The 17,259-nt window shown below is 37.0% G+C and overlaps 1 protein-coding gene and 1 long non-coding RNA gene across 8 annotated transcripts in view; one reads left to right on the top strand and one right to left on the bottom strand.

Annotated features, from left to right (window-relative positions):
• The window catches only part of ptbp2a (polypyrimidine tract binding protein 2a), a 45,746-nt gene extending 31,020 nt beyond the window's left edge, over positions 1 to 14,726 (top strand). The window contains exons 1-14 of one of the 6 annotated variants that reach the window (XM_039684710.2): positions 1,513 to 1,780; positions 2,867 to 2,894; positions 5,108 to 5,177; positions 5,503 to 5,687; positions 5,814 to 5,954; positions 6,517 to 6,639; positions 6,797 to 6,907; positions 7,034 to 7,232; positions 8,420 to 8,535; positions 10,364 to 10,397; positions 11,675 to 11,767; positions 13,190 to 13,406; positions 13,484 to 13,561; positions 13,639 to 14,726. In XM_039684710.2, coding sequence (XP_039540644.1) covers positions 1,773 to 1,780; positions 2,867 to 2,894; positions 5,108 to 5,177; positions 5,503 to 5,687; positions 5,814 to 5,954; positions 6,517 to 6,639; positions 6,797 to 6,907; positions 7,034 to 7,232; positions 8,420 to 8,535; positions 10,364 to 10,397; positions 11,675 to 11,767; positions 13,190 to 13,406; positions 13,484 to 13,561; positions 13,639 to 13,768 — 1,533 coding nt within the window. In that variant the 5' untranslated portion in view covers positions 1,513 to 1,772 and the 3' untranslated portion in view covers positions 13,769 to 14,726. Of the gene's footprint in view, positions 1 to 1,512; positions 1,781 to 2,866; positions 2,895 to 5,107; positions 5,178 to 5,502; positions 5,688 to 5,813; positions 5,955 to 6,516; positions 6,640 to 6,796; positions 6,908 to 7,033; positions 7,245 to 8,419; positions 8,536 to 10,363; positions 10,398 to 11,674; positions 11,768 to 13,189; positions 13,407 to 13,483; positions 13,562 to 13,638 lie in introns of those variants that run through there. The other 5 variants (XM_039684708.2, XM_039684705.2, XM_039684709.2 and 2 more) reach the window with 5 other exon arrangements.
• A 376-nt stretch (positions 14,727 to 15,102) lies between these two features.
• Positions 15,103 to 17,259, bottom strand: part of LOC120488171 (uncharacterized) — a 123,816-nt gene continuing 121,659 nt past the window's right edge. For both annotated transcript variants that reach the window (XR_016149404.1, XR_016149405.1), the window contains exon 4: positions 15,103 to 16,675. This is a non-coding gene — a long non-coding RNA (uncharacterized LOC120488171). The remainder of the gene's footprint in view (positions 16,676 to 17,259) is intronic.

Here is a 17,259-nt window from a genome sequence, read left to right as displayed (position 1 = left end):
AAATATACAAGTTGGATAAAAATCATCATTAAAGAAGAAAATTTCAAATGGCATTTAGAGGCTTTTGCATCTGAACTCTTCATATATATTTAGTATACACACACATTACATATTTACAAACTTTTATGTTCAACTGATTAATTGTGATTCATCGATTTGACAGAACTAACTAATATTAATATTAGTTCATTTTGTAGTCATTTTGTGTCATTGTTTTACATTGTTACGTTTATTTTTATTTTAGTTTTGGTAATTCTTCAACTGCAACATTTCAAATGTTTGTTCAGTTTATCTATTTCATCTAATAGTTTTATTTTATTTAAAGTTAATTTTAAATGTCTTTAATAGTTTTTAGTTAAAAGTAATAACCTTTAATTAATCTTATTTCTTTATTATTTTAACTGTAATCCATGCTGTTTTATGACTTAAATTTAATTGAGCAAATATATGGAATATTTGTACATTTGTAACATTGCATGCTATTTAGAAGTTGTGCAACAACAGAAAAAGAAACAAAAACTGTTGAAAAAAAAATACTGTATATAGGTAGTTACAGCAGCTAAAATATGACTTTCTCTTATATTCATCTACATTTTCACCTAGAATTTGAATGCTGAGGTCATCTATCAATGTGTTGGGATTGGGAACCATGTCAAATATGCCTGATTCTGCTTAAAGGAATGTTGATTGTTTTATGCTGGGACTTGGTGTCAAGAACTGCCAGGATGTTGTTTGCCAAGAAACAAATGATAAATGTTTGAGATTTGTAGATCAGCTGATGGTTTTCTTATTTCTTCAGAATTCAGGATTTGCTCAAAGGGATCCTGGGATCTAATTCCAACATGGCAGCCTTAGAAGCACAACTACACCCAAGTGTTTTGGGAAATGTCATTTTTAATTAAATCCCAGGTTCTTTAAGATAAGCTGCTAGACTTTAATTTCACCTGGGGCATCAAGCAAGAAGCCAACATACCATTATGTAAATCTGTCACAGTCAATGATATCTATCCTGCTACAGTTTTGACTGACTTGTTGAATGTTAAGTGTTATGCATAATCAATCAGTTTAATTAAGCTACGTAATTCACATTACATATTATTATTCTAATGAAAAGTGATAACTAAAACTAAATAATATTATTGACAAAAATGTGTTTTATGTTTACTGAAGGTGATTGATTATAAAACTGTCTCACGTGTATTTAATAAATGTATAGGTTTATAATGCATGACTTTTAGGCATTGACCTAAAAATTTAAGGCAGCAACTTTTTTTTAAAATTATTTAATCTAAATTGTATAGATTAATATGATTCAATTATGAAACAATTTCTTATTTGTGTTAATTTTATTCCTCAGAAATAGGCCTATTATAGGAGGAATTCTATCAGTGGAAAAAGTTAAATTTGAGAAAACAAGCACTGAGCAATTGAACATTATTACCTCCTCTATCATTTTTTTATGTATTGCTGGTTTACAATAAAATATTGCACTAGCCTATTTACAGTTGGTAGCCTGTATATGCTTAATAATAGCTACCTACATTATTTTATATATTACCGGCTAAGAGTAAATTGTCTTTGCGTTTACAGTAGTGTGTCTCATATTGTGTGTTTACATTAGCTGTGTGTGAGTGTGTTTACTCACGTTTCAGTTTCCGCCTCCATTTTGTAACTGGTGTGTGTGTGTGTATGTGTGTCTGAGCTAAAGCCAGTGAGGAGGAATAACACACACTCACTCTTCAGCGGGTTTATTTTTATACAGATCACCAGAAATGGACGGGTGAGCATCAAAACGCTCTTCATTTATGTGTATATAAAATAATAATTTAAACGTGAATTAGAAGAGTGTATTCACACTTATTGAAATGCTAACGCTGCTAACACGCTAACGCTGTATTGAAACACCCAAACAATTGCAAATTTATAATCTCACCGTATCGTTTGTTTTGCCTCATACAACATGTCAAAAGAGGAAATCCGCAGGACCTCATATTTGTAAACATAGCAAAAATGAGTCAAAAACAGCAAGCATGCGTTAGCAGGTTAGCTTCACTAGCTGTTTGCTCATGCTGTCCACTCAAAATGAAACAGGAGTTTCATTTAATAAGTCTTTTTACTAATTTGATTTGTATTTATTATATCAATGTGCCAGACTGTGGTTTCATTTTCCAGTGGATCTCATTATGGGTTTATTTATTTATTTATTTATTTTTTTTTGTTAGCCTCACGTTAGCTTTTGTACCTACAAATAAATATAACTTGCATATTTAGTTAAACTAATCAAATCAACCAACCTTTTAGTGGCTATCAAAGCTTTTGAGTTGCATTTAAAACGGAAAAAACATTTTTGACTGTACTAGTGAGTCTGTGACCAAATCTAATGAGTGGTTGTTACCTAGAGACAGCATTCTGGACATTACGGTCCCATAATATAGTAAGCTGCCTACCTAGACTGCATTTTGGAGCCTATGGTGCAAAAAACTTTTGATCTGTCTACCTAGTTACCATTTTTAAGTCTCATTACCTAGTGATCTGTTCATCTAGACAGCATGTTTTAGTATTTTTGTCTTAAAATCTATTTAGCTAGAGATGCAACCTTTTTGAGCTCTATATAGTCTTGAAGCCTAGTAAGCTGCCTACCTAGACAGTATTTTTGAGCCTTATAGTTGCATTCCTGGCCTGTTGGAGGAAGAGCAGGATACAGTAATGAAATGGTGAAATGATCATCAGCTTAATTTGTTGTCATTGAATAATGGAGGGGATTTGAAAAGATTGAGGTTAAAGGATTTCAAGCCCTCCCTCTCTTGAATGTCAATTCCTGGTGTTTAGTATCCGTCTGATCAAATCTCTCTTTTGTTTTCAACAGCATTGGTGATGTCGCAGTTGGTGTAAAGGTAAACACTGTTTTCAGTTTCCTTTGTGGCACTGGCTATAGTCTGGCTGATGGATAGATGGTTGAATACATACATAGATAATTCAAGTATCCTCATGGGGGATTTTGCAGTGCAATAGCAACCAGGCAAAGGAAACAGTACAACATGACTATGAATATGATCATAATGTTGTGGAATTTAGTTTTGTAATAGATCTCTGCCTGTTGCACTGGTGAGACCAAGTGGAAACCACAACAGAAATTTGACCCCATAGATACGAGAGCAGTGCTGGCATTCTTTTACCACTGTTACATAGCAAAGTAGGGTATTTTTTTAAATAATAGGGCTGTCATGATTATAAAATTGACATTTTAAGCTTTATTACAGATAAAGCCATTTATTCACATTAATTTTCAAACCGTATAGTACAGTGGTCATGTTAAGGCTTTGTACACAAAAATAGAACAATAATATAAGTAGGCTACTTTAATGTTAATAGTTTTATATGGTATGGAATCCAGCCACCCATAATGTTATATTTTAGCAATAACATATTGATGATTATTTTTATTAAATGTTGGAATAGTATTATGAAATAGTTAGTATTAAATTGCTCACTTTATAGCATTCAGTCTGATTAAACCTACGAGTTTACATTTTTAGGTGTTTCTAAAATATGGAAAAAAAATGTGGAAGATGAATTAAAGTGAATTTGTGCCCACACTACATGCATTTCATTCATATTTGCTTAAATTTCCTTTGTTTGGATGGCAACATCTGAAAAGTATTGAGATAACTAATGCCACCTCACTCTTTCTTATTCAACTAATTATGGCTTAGCATATAAATAGCCAGATAGGATCTACAATCAGTACATTTCAAGGCCATAACCTTGCATATTAGTCTTCCACCATCCTGTTCTTGCATTTAAGGTATTTGCCATTCCCTAACAAACATTGTTGGGGGGAGATTAATAATTACTTCAGAAATGGGATGGTGTCGGCTGGGGCCTTATTTCAGTGCTGACATCATCAGACAATACATATGTTGTGTGTTAGTGCAGTTTTGTCTTTAATTGTTGCTGTCCTGTCTGATTTGTAAGCTATAGGGTAAAATATGTCTCTGCCAATTTCACTCTCACCTCATTCAAAAATAGAATATATGCTTTTTACTATTGCTGTCAGGGGCATAATTTGTCTCCCTTTTTTAAAAACTTATTTGCGTATTGTGTGGCGTCAAATCCACAAGAAAAAAGACAAAGAAGCCTTGGGTGATGCAAACATAATTTGTTTTTGAATGGACAAAGAATTGCCAAGCCATTATTGGATATTATGCCGCTGAAAGAAAAGTGTCGTGCGGAAATGTAGAATTGTCCCTTATATATTAGATACAGGCCTGCTACAGGTCTCCATCTCCGCTTTTCATAAAATTAGTCTGGTAGTAATTGAATGGGGGCAGTTTATGTCCAAGATAGTTAGAGAAGAACTTGTTCTTTCTCAGGGATGCCTTCTGAACACAGGCTTTTTAACTCGGTTTGTTTGCCAACAACAGAATTTTCCTCCCCGGAAAACAATGTTAACCAGTCTTTCTGGGAAAGCAGGTGGAAAAAGAAACATTTGATTTTATTGCTTTAAAGTTATGTTTTTTTTTCTCCCCCCTCCCCTTCCTTTCTAATCAGTTTTGTCTGTTAAGACCTTGCCATCTCTTTATGCATTCTTCTGCTTTCTTTCGTTTCGATGTAAAACTTCACCATTCCCTTGATTGTTTGGAGCGTCGATGCCCAGAAGGCAGGCGCGGCGGTGGCGAGTTTATTGGCGCCGTAAAAGCCACGTCCATAAAGAACAATTCGGTGGAATTTTTGGGAGGCACGAACCTGAGATGATCCTATTAGGAAGTTTGGTTTGCGCCAGTCTGGTTATTTGCCTGCCATCCAATCCTTCACTTTTAGCTGCACTTCAAGCGGCGGCGGCCTGATCGCACCGGGGCCCTTTGGGAACGTGGGCAGCTCAGGATGAGATGACAGTGTCTGACATCTTAGACTCAACAAGATTAAAGCAACAATCTAGAAAAATAAGGCGGAAAGGCTGGAGCGCCTGGACGCGTGTTTTATGTGCCGTGATTCCTTAAGCTGTCCGCAGAGAGCTGTATTTCATTGTTTGGTTGAGGGGATTGTGAAGGTAGAATGTCTTTATTGGAGGGCGGGATTTTATCTTTCTCTTTGTGTGCCTCCGCAGAGAGGATCAGATGAGCTGCTGTCCGGCGGCATGTATAACAGCCCCAGTTCTGGGCTGAGCAGTATCAGCGGTAAGTGTCCCTGACTTCCCTCATCCCAAAAATATGCCGTTTTCTCCACCGTGAAGCGTATTAAAATGATGAAATTATAACAGATGTTTCAGCGTGATATCTGATCTGAGAAGATCCTATCTGGGAATAACCTTACGATCTCCTGTAGGTGGGCGCCCACGCTTAAAAGCATGTGACCGGAATTGCGATTATGTGTGCTCCGCATCTTATTACAGCTTCTCCAACAATAGTTTCAGTATCCCATTCAGTAGAGGAAAGCCTTTACACAATTAAGGGAATCTTTGTTCCCCTTTTTATTCCCTGTGTAACGTCCACTTTCTGGCAGATACGACATCCAACGGCAGTGACAGCAAAAAACTTCGAGTCGAAGAAAGAGTCGGCGATGCTCCACCGTCCCGCGTTCTCCACATCAGAAAGTTACCCAATGATGTCTCGGAAACAGAGATCATTGCACTTGGGCTTCCTTTCGGAAAGGTCACCAATATCCTCACGCTGAAAGGCAAAAACCAGGTGCGTGTCCAGCTGAAATGTTTTCAGTTTCACTTTTGTCAGAGATTTGATATTTCTGGTCCGACTAACCATTTTGAGTTCATTGAGTTCATCTTGCCTCGTCACTGAAATCATCGTTGTCTTTAGGCGTTTCTGGAGCTCAGCACAGAGGAAGCCGCCATGACAATGGTCAATTATTACTCGGCTGTGACGCCTCACGTCCGTAGCATGCCTGTCTACATACAGTATTCTAATCACAAAGAACTCAAGACAGACAATTCAAACCAGGTAACAAATTACCTAACTTATCCATAAAGTCAAGCCAATCAGAAGATAATTGATCTTTAAAGCCACAATGCTCAATGCTTAAAAAAATGTATCTCTCATGCTCACCAAGCCTGCATTTATTTAATAAAAAATTAGTAATAATTTTGACATTTTATTATTACAATTTAAAATAACTGTGGAATACATTTTTTTTCAGGATTTTTTGAATAGATAAAAAAAAAGCTTTTTTACATTATTAATGTCTTTACTGTCACTTTTGATCAGTTTAATGCATCTTTACTAAATATAAGTATTATTATTATTTTTATTCACCAAAAAAAAAAAAAAACACTTTGAGCCCTAACTTTTGCCTGTTTGTCTATTGTTATCGTATATAATTAAAAAAAAAAAAAAAACAGTAATGGCAAGTAACAAAACAATCTGCTGTTAGTCACTTGATGGTTTCTTCCTGTCTAAATGGGCAGTTCTTGGCCGGAATGAGTTGCCATGATGAGTAACGCATTATATATGAAAAGTTATTGTGTTTTGTATGTTTTTAATCGTGCTTGTGTCTGATCTCCAGTCAGGTGGTACTCCCACATCAGGGTCCAACTCTAGCAACGGTGGCGGTGCGGCCTCCAGTCCAGTACTGAGAATAATCATTGATAACATGTTTTACCCCGTCACCCTGGATGTGCTGCAGCAGGTGGGGGACGCCACAGTTTGGATCAGCCTCTTCTTCAGTTTATATTAGCGACAAGTCTCTGTTGATGCTGTGTGTTAATTCTGTTTTTTTTTTTTTGTAATGTCTTTTCCCCCTCTGTTGATAGCTCCCCTCAATGCTCTGCTTTCTCTGTCAATAGATCTTCTCAAAGTTTGGCACCGTCATGAAAATCATCACATTCACCAAGAACAATCAATTTCAGGCCCTGTTGCAGTTCAACGACCCAACCAATGCACAGCAAGCTAAAGTGGTGGGTGTGCTCTCAGCGGAAGTTCATGTGAAAAGCACGTTTTTAGTGCTCTACGAAGACGACACATTCTTTCTCTCTGTCTCTCCACCCTGCTCTTTTTTTCTATCTTTTTGGGTTGTCTTTTAGGCTCTAGATGGTCAGAACATTTACAATTCCTGCTGTACCCTTCGGATAGACTACTCAAAACTCGTCAACCTGAATGTGAAATACAATAACGATAAGAGCAAGGACTACACCAGACCGGATCTCCCTGCTGGAGACGGGCAGCCCTCTCTGGATCCCGCTATGGCTGCTGCCCTGGGTAAAGACTCCAGTTCCCTGCTCGGTAAGATCCCAGGTACTTGCCTCTTTCTTTTTTTTTTTACTAGCTATTTTATATGTCATCCATTGTTTATTGTCTTCATTCACATGAAACCCCAATGTTACAAACCTGTATGTAAGGAAACAATTTATTTTGATGGTCCACTCTAGATGTTCCACCATCTATAAGTAACTTTGCAACTACATTTTAACTAACTCTCATTAGACTGTAGTAGACTGTTATATTATAAGTTCAGGTTTGTAAAATAAGTTTACTGGTAACTGCAAAGTTACTTATGGTCTGTAAAATGTCTAAAGTGGACCATCGAAATAGTGATACCAACAGTATTTGTAAAAATGTTTTGTCTGCATTGACATGAAGAATATATTTTCGTCAGTTTTAAATTTGCATGAACACTCTTAGCTGTGAATATCAGTCCAGAGCTATGCTAAACACACCGTGGTGTTCACTCAAGGTGTGTTGAGATTTTTTAAAGGTACTTTTTTCTAGCTTAACTCGATCTTAAAAAAATGTGACGCTCATGGCACGAGATGCTTAAAAAACAGCAAGATGTGATGTGGCTTCCAAAGATGTTTGTCGTCAATACCATCACCCATTTAAGACCTGCTTGATTCTGAGTGCCTCTGAATAAGGACAGTATTTCAATCAGCGTCATTGATTTAACTCTGTCTGAATAGTGTGAAAATGAAAATAGAAAGCTATGTTTATGAAAGACTGAATATAATTGGAATGTGCTCTTAAGTACTGTAAAATGTCATGTAGGCTATGTCTCTGAGTGCTCGAGTGACCTTTTCTCGGAGATCTGCTCATAAGGCCTCTTAATTTAAAATGCGCTTTGACATTTCCCCTGTCACGTAATCAAGCAGTTATTTTATTGATATTAGGCTTAAAATTATTAGGTTTTAAAACCCCACATGGTTTCAACCAGGTCCCTCTAACATCAGGATAAAGAACTAATATGTTTTACCTGTGTGTAATGCAGCTTTTATTGGCTGTCACAGCTAAAACAAACACGGATGATGGCTAAGCCGCTTTCTTAAACTTTTCTCTACATGTAAAGTTGGCCTAATGATTACCTATTCAATTTTTCTCCACAAATGTTGCAGTTTTATTATGTATGTACTGTAGTATCACTTTTAATTGAACTTCTGGAGTTGAATGCCTGTTTATAGGTTTCTGTGTGATTGCAGGTGCCCTGAGTCCATTGAGTGCGGCCGCGGCTGCTGCTGCTGCGGCTGGAAGAGTCGCTCTGTCCGGGCACACGGGGTCAGGTGGAGTGCTGCTTGTTAGCAATCTAAACGAAGAGGTCAGTGTACTTGCATCTCAGCCTATCCCTCACATTTACATATTTCTGTTGGTCATGCCATGTTATTTGCTTAGACTCAGAAAGTGCCACTTCCATTACTTATAAATTATAGGATTGTCCAATTTGTAATTGCTGAGTGCTGTAGCCTCATTTTACCTTGTGCATTCACTCTGTACATGTAATGCATACAAAACCTTAACCAAAACTCAACTGAAATTCCCTGGTCATGTTTCAACACCAAAATAAAAAAAAGCCTTAAGTTTTAAATACAAAAATCTTTTAAATATGTAATTAATTAACTAATAAGCAATATTAAATTTCTCATTAATGCAATTATCAAATCAACCAATCACATGGCAGTTGCTTTAATGCATTTAGGGGTGTGGTCCTGGTCACGACAATCTCCTGAACTCCAAACTGATTGTCAGAATGGGAAAGTAAGGTGATTTAAGCAATTTTGAGCGTGGCATGGTTGTTGGTGTCTGAGTATTTCACACTCTGCTCAGTTACTGGGATTTTCACGCACAACCATTTCTAGGGTTTACAAAGAATGGTGTGAAAAGGGAAAAAAAAATGTCCAGTATGTGGCAGTCCTGTGGGCGAAAATGCCTTGTTGATATAGAGGTCAGAGGAGAATGGGCCAACTGATATATACTATATATACTTGTGTATTTTTTGAAATATAATTGTACATTTCTGTCATGGTATTTGTTGTAAGGAATATACAACTTAGTGGTCTTAAAGGCTTAATTTCAGATTTTTTACTTTTGATTTTGGGGTGAAATATGACTGAGGCATTTCTTTATGAGTTTCACCTACTTGTTCTTAAACCTACTTGTTTTATGATAACAACAAACTCTCAATAATTGTATTACCTGAAGTTATCCGTTAGTGCTTGTCTCTGTGTGTTTCGACAGCTTTCTGTTTGTCCATCAAGTTTCACAGAACAACTTATTTTCTCTCTTCTGTCTGTATAAACTCTTTCTCTCACTCTGCGAAAGTTAGTGAACCATGGACGTGGCATTGCTCTGTTCATTTGATATAATTGACATTTTTTTGTGTTGTTTAAACGTCAGACTGCACGTACTGCTGTGAGGTCAATAGTAGCTTTGTCTGTTGTTCACACCATAACTTTAAAAGGTGGTTTTCATGTCCACACAAGCATGGCAATCACAGAGAACCGGATGCTTGAAACTGTGACTTTCGGCTTTTCCTGATGCATGCATCTCCTGCACGCATCTTTAAAACTTCATAACTCTGCTGTTATTCAGATCATTGTTATCATGATCAGATTCTCCTCTTTATTTTTTGGTATGAATGTATCCATACCCCGGAACTGGGTAACTACATTTGGCACAATTATTTGCTTAGGCTATATAATGTAAAAAAGCATAAAGCAGCCATTCTCTGACCAAACTTCTGCATTTCCTGTGTACTGACCTGTATTATATTTTTTGTCCCCCCTTTATTTATATTCTGCATTTGCTTCCCCCTCTTTTCTTCATTTTGATTTTATCCCTCTCTTCCATCCTGCCTTTCTTCCCCTCTGTCTGTCTGTCTCTCTCTCTCTCTCCCCCCCCATATCCTGTTTTTTTATTTATTATTTTTGGTTCCTTCCTTCTTATTGTCACACCTTGACCACACCTCGTTGTTCATACTTTTTTTTTTGCTTGAACAAAACTTCGGACCCCCCAATTAACCGCCTTGAACCATGATCCATGACCACTTCACCATTCTGCGGAAACCACCCTCCGTTATGGATGATCTGTTCATCTCCGCTCTTCCTCGACTCTTCTCTCTGTCCGCTTGCTCCTCTCTCCTTCTAAAGATGGTTACGCCCCACAGTCTGTTTACCCTCTTCGGTATGTTCTCGTTAGCTCTACATTTTTTTCATTTGGTTTCTGTTATTATTATTATTATTATTATTCATGTGCTTTTAAAGTCAACTTGAAATGAAAATTGACCCAATTGACAGCAATAATGCATGTTTCTGTAGATATTTATTGATATTACGTGTCTGATAACCCATAAGCAATTTTTAATATTTTTTTTTTATTTGCTTTTAGACTATATAGAACACTCTCAACAAAGAATTAATGTCTAACTTTTTCTGTTAACTTGATGTTAAAGAGATGATTATGTAAATACTGGTTAATAATTTTGGTCAAAACCAATATTATTGGTTTCATATACAAGTTTATTATTGGTGAACAATAGTCAAATAGCTACTAATTAACTGTTAAGGGAACTTCTCTAAAACTTTGCCCATATTTAATGTTGCTTAAAGGGATAGTTCACCCTGTCAAATTCTGTCATTTACTCACCCTCATGAACTGCTGAACACAAAAAAAAGGAATATGGGTAATCAAACAGCTAATGGACCCCACTGACTTCCATTGTATGGAACCAAAAAAAAATAAAAAATTAAGGGTGCCCCTTCAACTTTTTGGTTACCAACATTCTTAAAAATATCTTTTGTGTTTAGCTGAAGAAATAAATGCATACAGGTTTGGAACAACTTAAGGGTGAATTGATGATGATGAAATGTCAATGACAGAATAAATGATGGCACAATTTTAATTTTTGGGTGAACTATCCCTTTAACTTCATAATAACAATGAACCTTACATTTAAATTTAGCCTCAAAAGTGGGGACTAGTGATTGTGTTGTCCTTCACAATCGACTGAGACTCTGTGTTAGCATAGAACGTCCACTACGTTAAGTATGGATTCAAATCCAGCCCTACATTTTTTTTTTTTCTTGTTGAATGTTCTTGGTAATACATTATGTAGTATTTCATGTTGACTTTAAACCATTACCATTAATTGGCTTTTAGAGTAAAAGTCTTTTGCTTTATTTTCTTTCAGTATTTTGAAGTGTACAATTTGTTTCAGTGCATGTGATCTTTGTTCAGTTTACACAGTTTTTATGTCCCATCTTAGTTCTTAATTTATTTTGATTTTGAGGGTGTGTATATATATATATATATATATCCGAGTCTTCTGTCAGGTTGTGATTAGTTTTCTCCATTTCGATGAACGTTCTTTGAGTCTGTCGTTCTTTCTTTCCACTCTCTCACTCCTCACTTTTTCCTCCCTCTCTCGCTTGTCCTCTGGCTGCTGGCTGCTCTGTTCACAGGAGTTTATGGGGACGTGCAGCGTGTGAAGATTCTTTTTAATAAGAAAGACAGCGCACTGATACAGATGGCTGATATGAACCAGGCTCAGCTTGGTAAGATGCACACTGAAACATCCTTAACAGCACAACATTTATTGTCACGGCTAAGTTTACACGCAGCCAAGTTGCATTCAGGCTTTAAAGATGATGTCAAATCAAAATAGACGATTTTATAAATAGATTTCATTTCATTCAGAATGAATGTCGTTGGTTTGATTTGTGCAGGATTCATTCAAAATGAAAAAAAAAAAAAAAATCATCAAAATCTAATAAAGGCAGTGTGGGCGGGGCACAATAATATTAACCAATAATAAAAACATCTGAAAAACACTCAAATCCTGATGGATGGAATTTGGCCCCGTCCATATTATTTACCTCTGAATTTCACTCACATTCCAGAAGTTAAATGTTTGTGAATGCTTTTAAAAATGTGCATTATGTTTATACATTTGGTGGGTGTTTATATAATGTTTGGGGCCAGTAAGATTTTTATATAAATTAATACGGATCACGTGACAGTTGCTACGTTTAAATGGACATCTTTTCTTTCAATCATAATGAATTAAATACGATTGATGAATGCACATGTGTGAGCATAAAGTGATCGCGTTGATGTGTGCAATCAGAATAGATTTTTTGATGTGCACATTGAACAAATATACAGTTTCCCGCTGTTTGCGCATACCAACCATTCACCTATATTGCTTCTTTTCTTCGCTTTAAAGAATAGATATTTGTTTATTTCGGGTCCTAATTGGGAGACGACAAGCACATACTGCTTTTATTTATCAAGCACCTAAAACAAAATGAGAGTCTGAAACAAGAACTGGTGGGACATCGTCCTACTCCACAGACGAGTGGAAGGGAAATTTTAGATTTATGACACTTCATTCGACAACAACAACACGCGTCATTTGTCAGTACGCCAATCTCTACATCATTGCGCATGCCCAGTACTTTTCAGTTTTGGTTTTCAATCTGATCAAGTGTGCGATTTTTTTTTTTTTCTTTTATTTTTTTTTATTCTGACTGTAGTCCGATTCCAATCGGATTTCTAGGGTCCATGTAAATGCAGCTACTGGAGAATTGGCTGCTGAAAATTGAGTTTTTCCATCACCAAAATAAATTACATTTAGGCCCTGTCTACACTTGGTGTTATGTCGCAGTGCTTCACACCGCCACCTAGCCGCCTGGAGTGCATACTACATCGAATTTCACACACTTTTGCGTCACCATATGCAAGCGGATTTCCTACCCTAAACGCAGAATAAAAAGTGATAACACAACGCCACTTTTGCGTTTTCTCTTCAGAATCGTTTCCATGTAAACAGCCTTGATTTTTTTTTTTTTTTTTTTTTTTTTTTTTAAATAGAGAACATAAAAAAGTCATACCGACCCCAAACGGTAGTGGATTTTGTCTGCATTTTAGGTCATGATTCTCCACGTCTTTCTCATTTCTCTTTGCTTGTGCCTCAGCTATGAGCCATCTAAACGGTCAGAAGATGTACTCAAAGATCATTCGCGTCACGATGTCGAAGCATCAGACCGTTCAGTTACCGAGAGATGGTTTAGATGACCAGGGTCTCACAAAAGACTTCACAAACTCACCACTGCACCGTTTCAAAAAGCCCGGCTCCAAGAACTTTCAGAACATCTTCCCTCCTTCCGGCACACTGCATCTGTCAAACATCCCGTGAGTAAAAGTGCTATTCGCCACTTGTCAATCTTTGTGTCAGTTTTCTGAAGTCATTTTTCTGTCATGTTTTGAAGGCAAGACATAAATGAAGAAGACATCAGGGTCCTGTTCACAAATTCCGGTGGCACTGTGAAAGCTTTCAAGTTTTTCCAGTAAGTGTGTCGCCATTTAGCTCTTTAGCGCCTTTCCCTTCTCCCGTGACCGTTTTTGCCGTGCTTTTTCTCGACAGAGATCACAAAATGGCCCTAATTCAGATGACAACCGTCGAAGAAGCTATTCAATGCCTGATCGACCTTCACAATTACAACATGGGTAATAACCACCACTTGAAGGTGTCCTTCTCCAAATCAACCATCTAAAGGAACCCGAAAGGTCTTGCTCCCAACTTCTTTTCTGGCGTTACCTGTTGACTGTTTAAATACACTGGGGACCACGATTTTGAGTTTCCTCTCCCAAGTTTCATTCCTCAAGATGATGTTGTAAGAAGGAAATATTGTGACTATTTTTTTTTAACCCCGTTTCCCTCTTACTGGCGCTTCAGTGGCGGAAGGGTGTCGTGATGTAAAGGCTGAACCTCTTATAATAAGCAGAAAAGAATGTGCCTTACAAAACTTACATAGATCTTTTCATACTTCATTTTTCTCAAACCCAGGCAGTCCTCTGCGCGTGAGATATTACACTAAGTTTTGTTTAGACAAATTTTTCCTTTCGTGTCTGTATAGTAGTGTGTAAAAGCCTTTTGAAATTTTTCTTTTTTTGCATTTTATGTTTGTTTAATTCTTAATGGCTGTGATGGTTTGGTTTCAGAATTGTAAATAAACCTGTGATTCTCTAGTGTTCATCACTGAGATCATGTCAGGCCCGCTCTTAACTCGCCAATCCAGCCAAACCTCACGTTATTGATGGGAAATCATTATTCCTAGTGTCGCATGGACTGGAAATCACTCCTTTGTGTGATTTTGGAAAGTAGAAGGGACCAAAGTTTCTGTGCCTATAGTCTTAATTTACTCCATGATTGAGCAGTTTACTGCGGAGAGGACAGGCTTATGAGAAAGGTTGAGAAAATAAAAATTGAATGTCAATCCACACTGATATTTTTAGAGGGACAAAAGGATCTTGTGTATTTTTTTTTTCTTTTTTACATTCGTAGAAATGTATTATTCGGCATAATTTGGATGTGGCTCAATTAAAAGATTTTTTTTAACAAAAGCGGGGAGATTGACTTTGTTGTGATTTGATTTATCTTTTTCCTTCCTATTTTCTGCTTTTATCCGTAGCATGCTCAATAAACACTTGCGTAGTTCTGCGTTCACTCTCTCTCTGTCTATCTTCCGCCTCACTCATGTCCTGTTTGTTCACTACGTTTATGGTTCTGACATCTTGTTCTCTTCCAGGGTGGGAAAAACTTCATGGAGTTTGAAGTCACAGTGCTTTTGGCAAAACAGATTTGGACAAATATATTTGTTTGGCAGCATCAGTGATAAAAAAAAATTCCCACCCTGTAAATCCTTTTCGCTTTGCCTTTTAGTTGATCACTTCAGTTGACACTTGATTCTGCATCACATGTTCATATGCTCCTGCCCTTCCACTATTAAAAACAATGATCCTTACAGTGAAGGTGTCATGAGGTTGAAGGATGAACCCAATAGCTGACAGTATGAAACTCTTAACAAGTTTATTGACAATGAAAACAGAAAAAAACAAAACCCATGACGGGGCAAAACAAGACAGGATAGCATACACTAGACTAAGACGATAAACTAACAGCTAGAAATACACTTCTTACAAGACAAGACGATCAACAGGTAATTTACAGCTTGATTCTCACAAAGTTAGACACGGTGAGATAATTGACACAGGACAGCAAACACAAGGGGATAAAATAAGGAGAAACTATTGAGGGGAACGGGTGACGCTAATTAGGCAATAATGACAGGACGAGGTTAACAAGGGGGCGGGGTATGAAACGAGACAACATGTGCTTGTACACAAAACATGGGTCTGCCATGATCCTGCCACAAGACCAGGAAAAATCTAAGACATGATGGCAGAATCATGACAGAAGGTCTCAGCAATCGCATGACCTTTTTTCTTTTAAAGTGGTCTGAATTTGATGCTTTTATTTTAACCTGTAATTTTGCATGCACCTTTAAAACAATCCATGACCTCCATTTTTTTTGCAGGATGTTTTTTGATCTGACTGATCTCTTTGTTTTCAGTTTTCATGTTCTGTAATATTGTTCTTGTTACACCAAGCAATTCATAACTACCTCAATTTTGATATTGAGCGGTGGACCAAGTGTTCAAAGGATTTTTTTTGTCTTTTGACTGAAAAAATTCGCTCAGTTTGTGTTGTTTGTCTGTTGTTCTGGTTCAGATCCATTTTTAAGTAGTTTTTCATCATTCAGGATGTGATGTCATACATAATGTGCAGTGTTCAAATTCACTCATTTATAAAATATGGTGTTTGCTACACAAAAGTAAAGGTTCTTTATTGGCATCTATGGTTCCATGAAGAACGTTTAATCTTGGCTTCTTTATAGTGGTTCTTCAGATTATTAAAATGTTCTTCACACTAAGAAAAAAAAGTCTCTTCTATGGAGTCACTGCGAAAATCCCCCTTTTGGAACATTTATTTTTAAGAGTATACATGTATTATATATATAATGAATAGCGATTTAAGGATTTCGTACACAGCTTGTACATTAATATATGAGTAAAAACACAGTAATGCTTCATTGCTTATGCTTTATTGTGCATCATTATGAAATCTCGGGGTGAGATATCATAATGGACTGGAGTGGAGGCAAAATTTTCTACAAACCCTTTCCACATGAATAGTTATATAATAGTGTTTCATTGCATCATGCTGATGCAAAAGACCGGATTTGAAAAACAAGCCAGCGTTGCATGCAATAACACCTAATGTATGTTTTCCTTTTATATTTCATCAAGTTTGAAGGTGCTATGTCTTAAACCGTATTCACACAGGCCCGAAATGTCTTTTCTTTGCCTAAAACAAAGGTTTTCTAACTCCCCCCTCCAGCATTCCTTCATTTCACCGCTTGTGCCGTTATTGAGTCTCTGTTGGATGGTCGTCCTGTGATGGACGTCCTGTCTTGCCTTGTCTGATGAAGACAATCCTCTAGCCTGTTTCAAAGTTGGGTTCCGGATGCTGCAATTCATCACAGGCCCAGACGGCAACGTTGCTCCACGCTGCTTTTATTTTGCACACTTAAATCGAAACACTCGTGTTCTCGATCTACCTTTATAAACAAAAATGACACAATAAATCAGTGCAGGGACCCAGACCAAATCAATACCTCGTCTGGAGCGTGAATCATGTGCTCCAGACATCTGTATCCACCCACCATTACGCTGGCACAGGGGAGGGAGGTGTTCTTCTCCACTAGCCTTTTGTTTTCCATATAAACCCTTCTTGAATAAAACCTTTGGTGAGGAGATTTACACCTGATGTCTTAATGTAGGACAAAGTTACGTGTCAATTAGCAGTTTTGCTCATTTACCACTTTTCTTTCAAGTTTTTCTAGGCTCTTTGCTAAACAGTGCTATATTCCTGATATATACTGTTGATATGCATTTCCGAATTGACGGTGAAAACTGTTTTTGTAAAAGATGGCTTTTTCGTTATGTATACCACTTTCACTATTTATACAGAAACCAGACCATATAGTGTATTAAATCCATAAAACACTCTCCAACAATAATCAAAAACAGCACACTGTGCCATGCACACAGCTTTACTTTCCTTTCATTGTTGGTATTTAGTAGCCATTTTTCCATTATTCATCTTTTCCACATCTATTTTTAACTTATTTGACCAAAATGC

This window comes from Pimephales promelas, chromosome 22, assembly GCF_988280905.1.
Source record: "Pimephales promelas chromosome 22, fPimPro1.hap1.1, whole genome shotgun sequence".
NCBI lineage: Eukaryota > Metazoa > Chordata > Actinopteri > Cypriniformes > Leuciscidae > Pimephales > Pimephales promelas.
The sequence above is the reverse complement of the archived record's forward strand: the minus strand, read 5'-3'. Positions and strand labels throughout refer to the sequence as shown.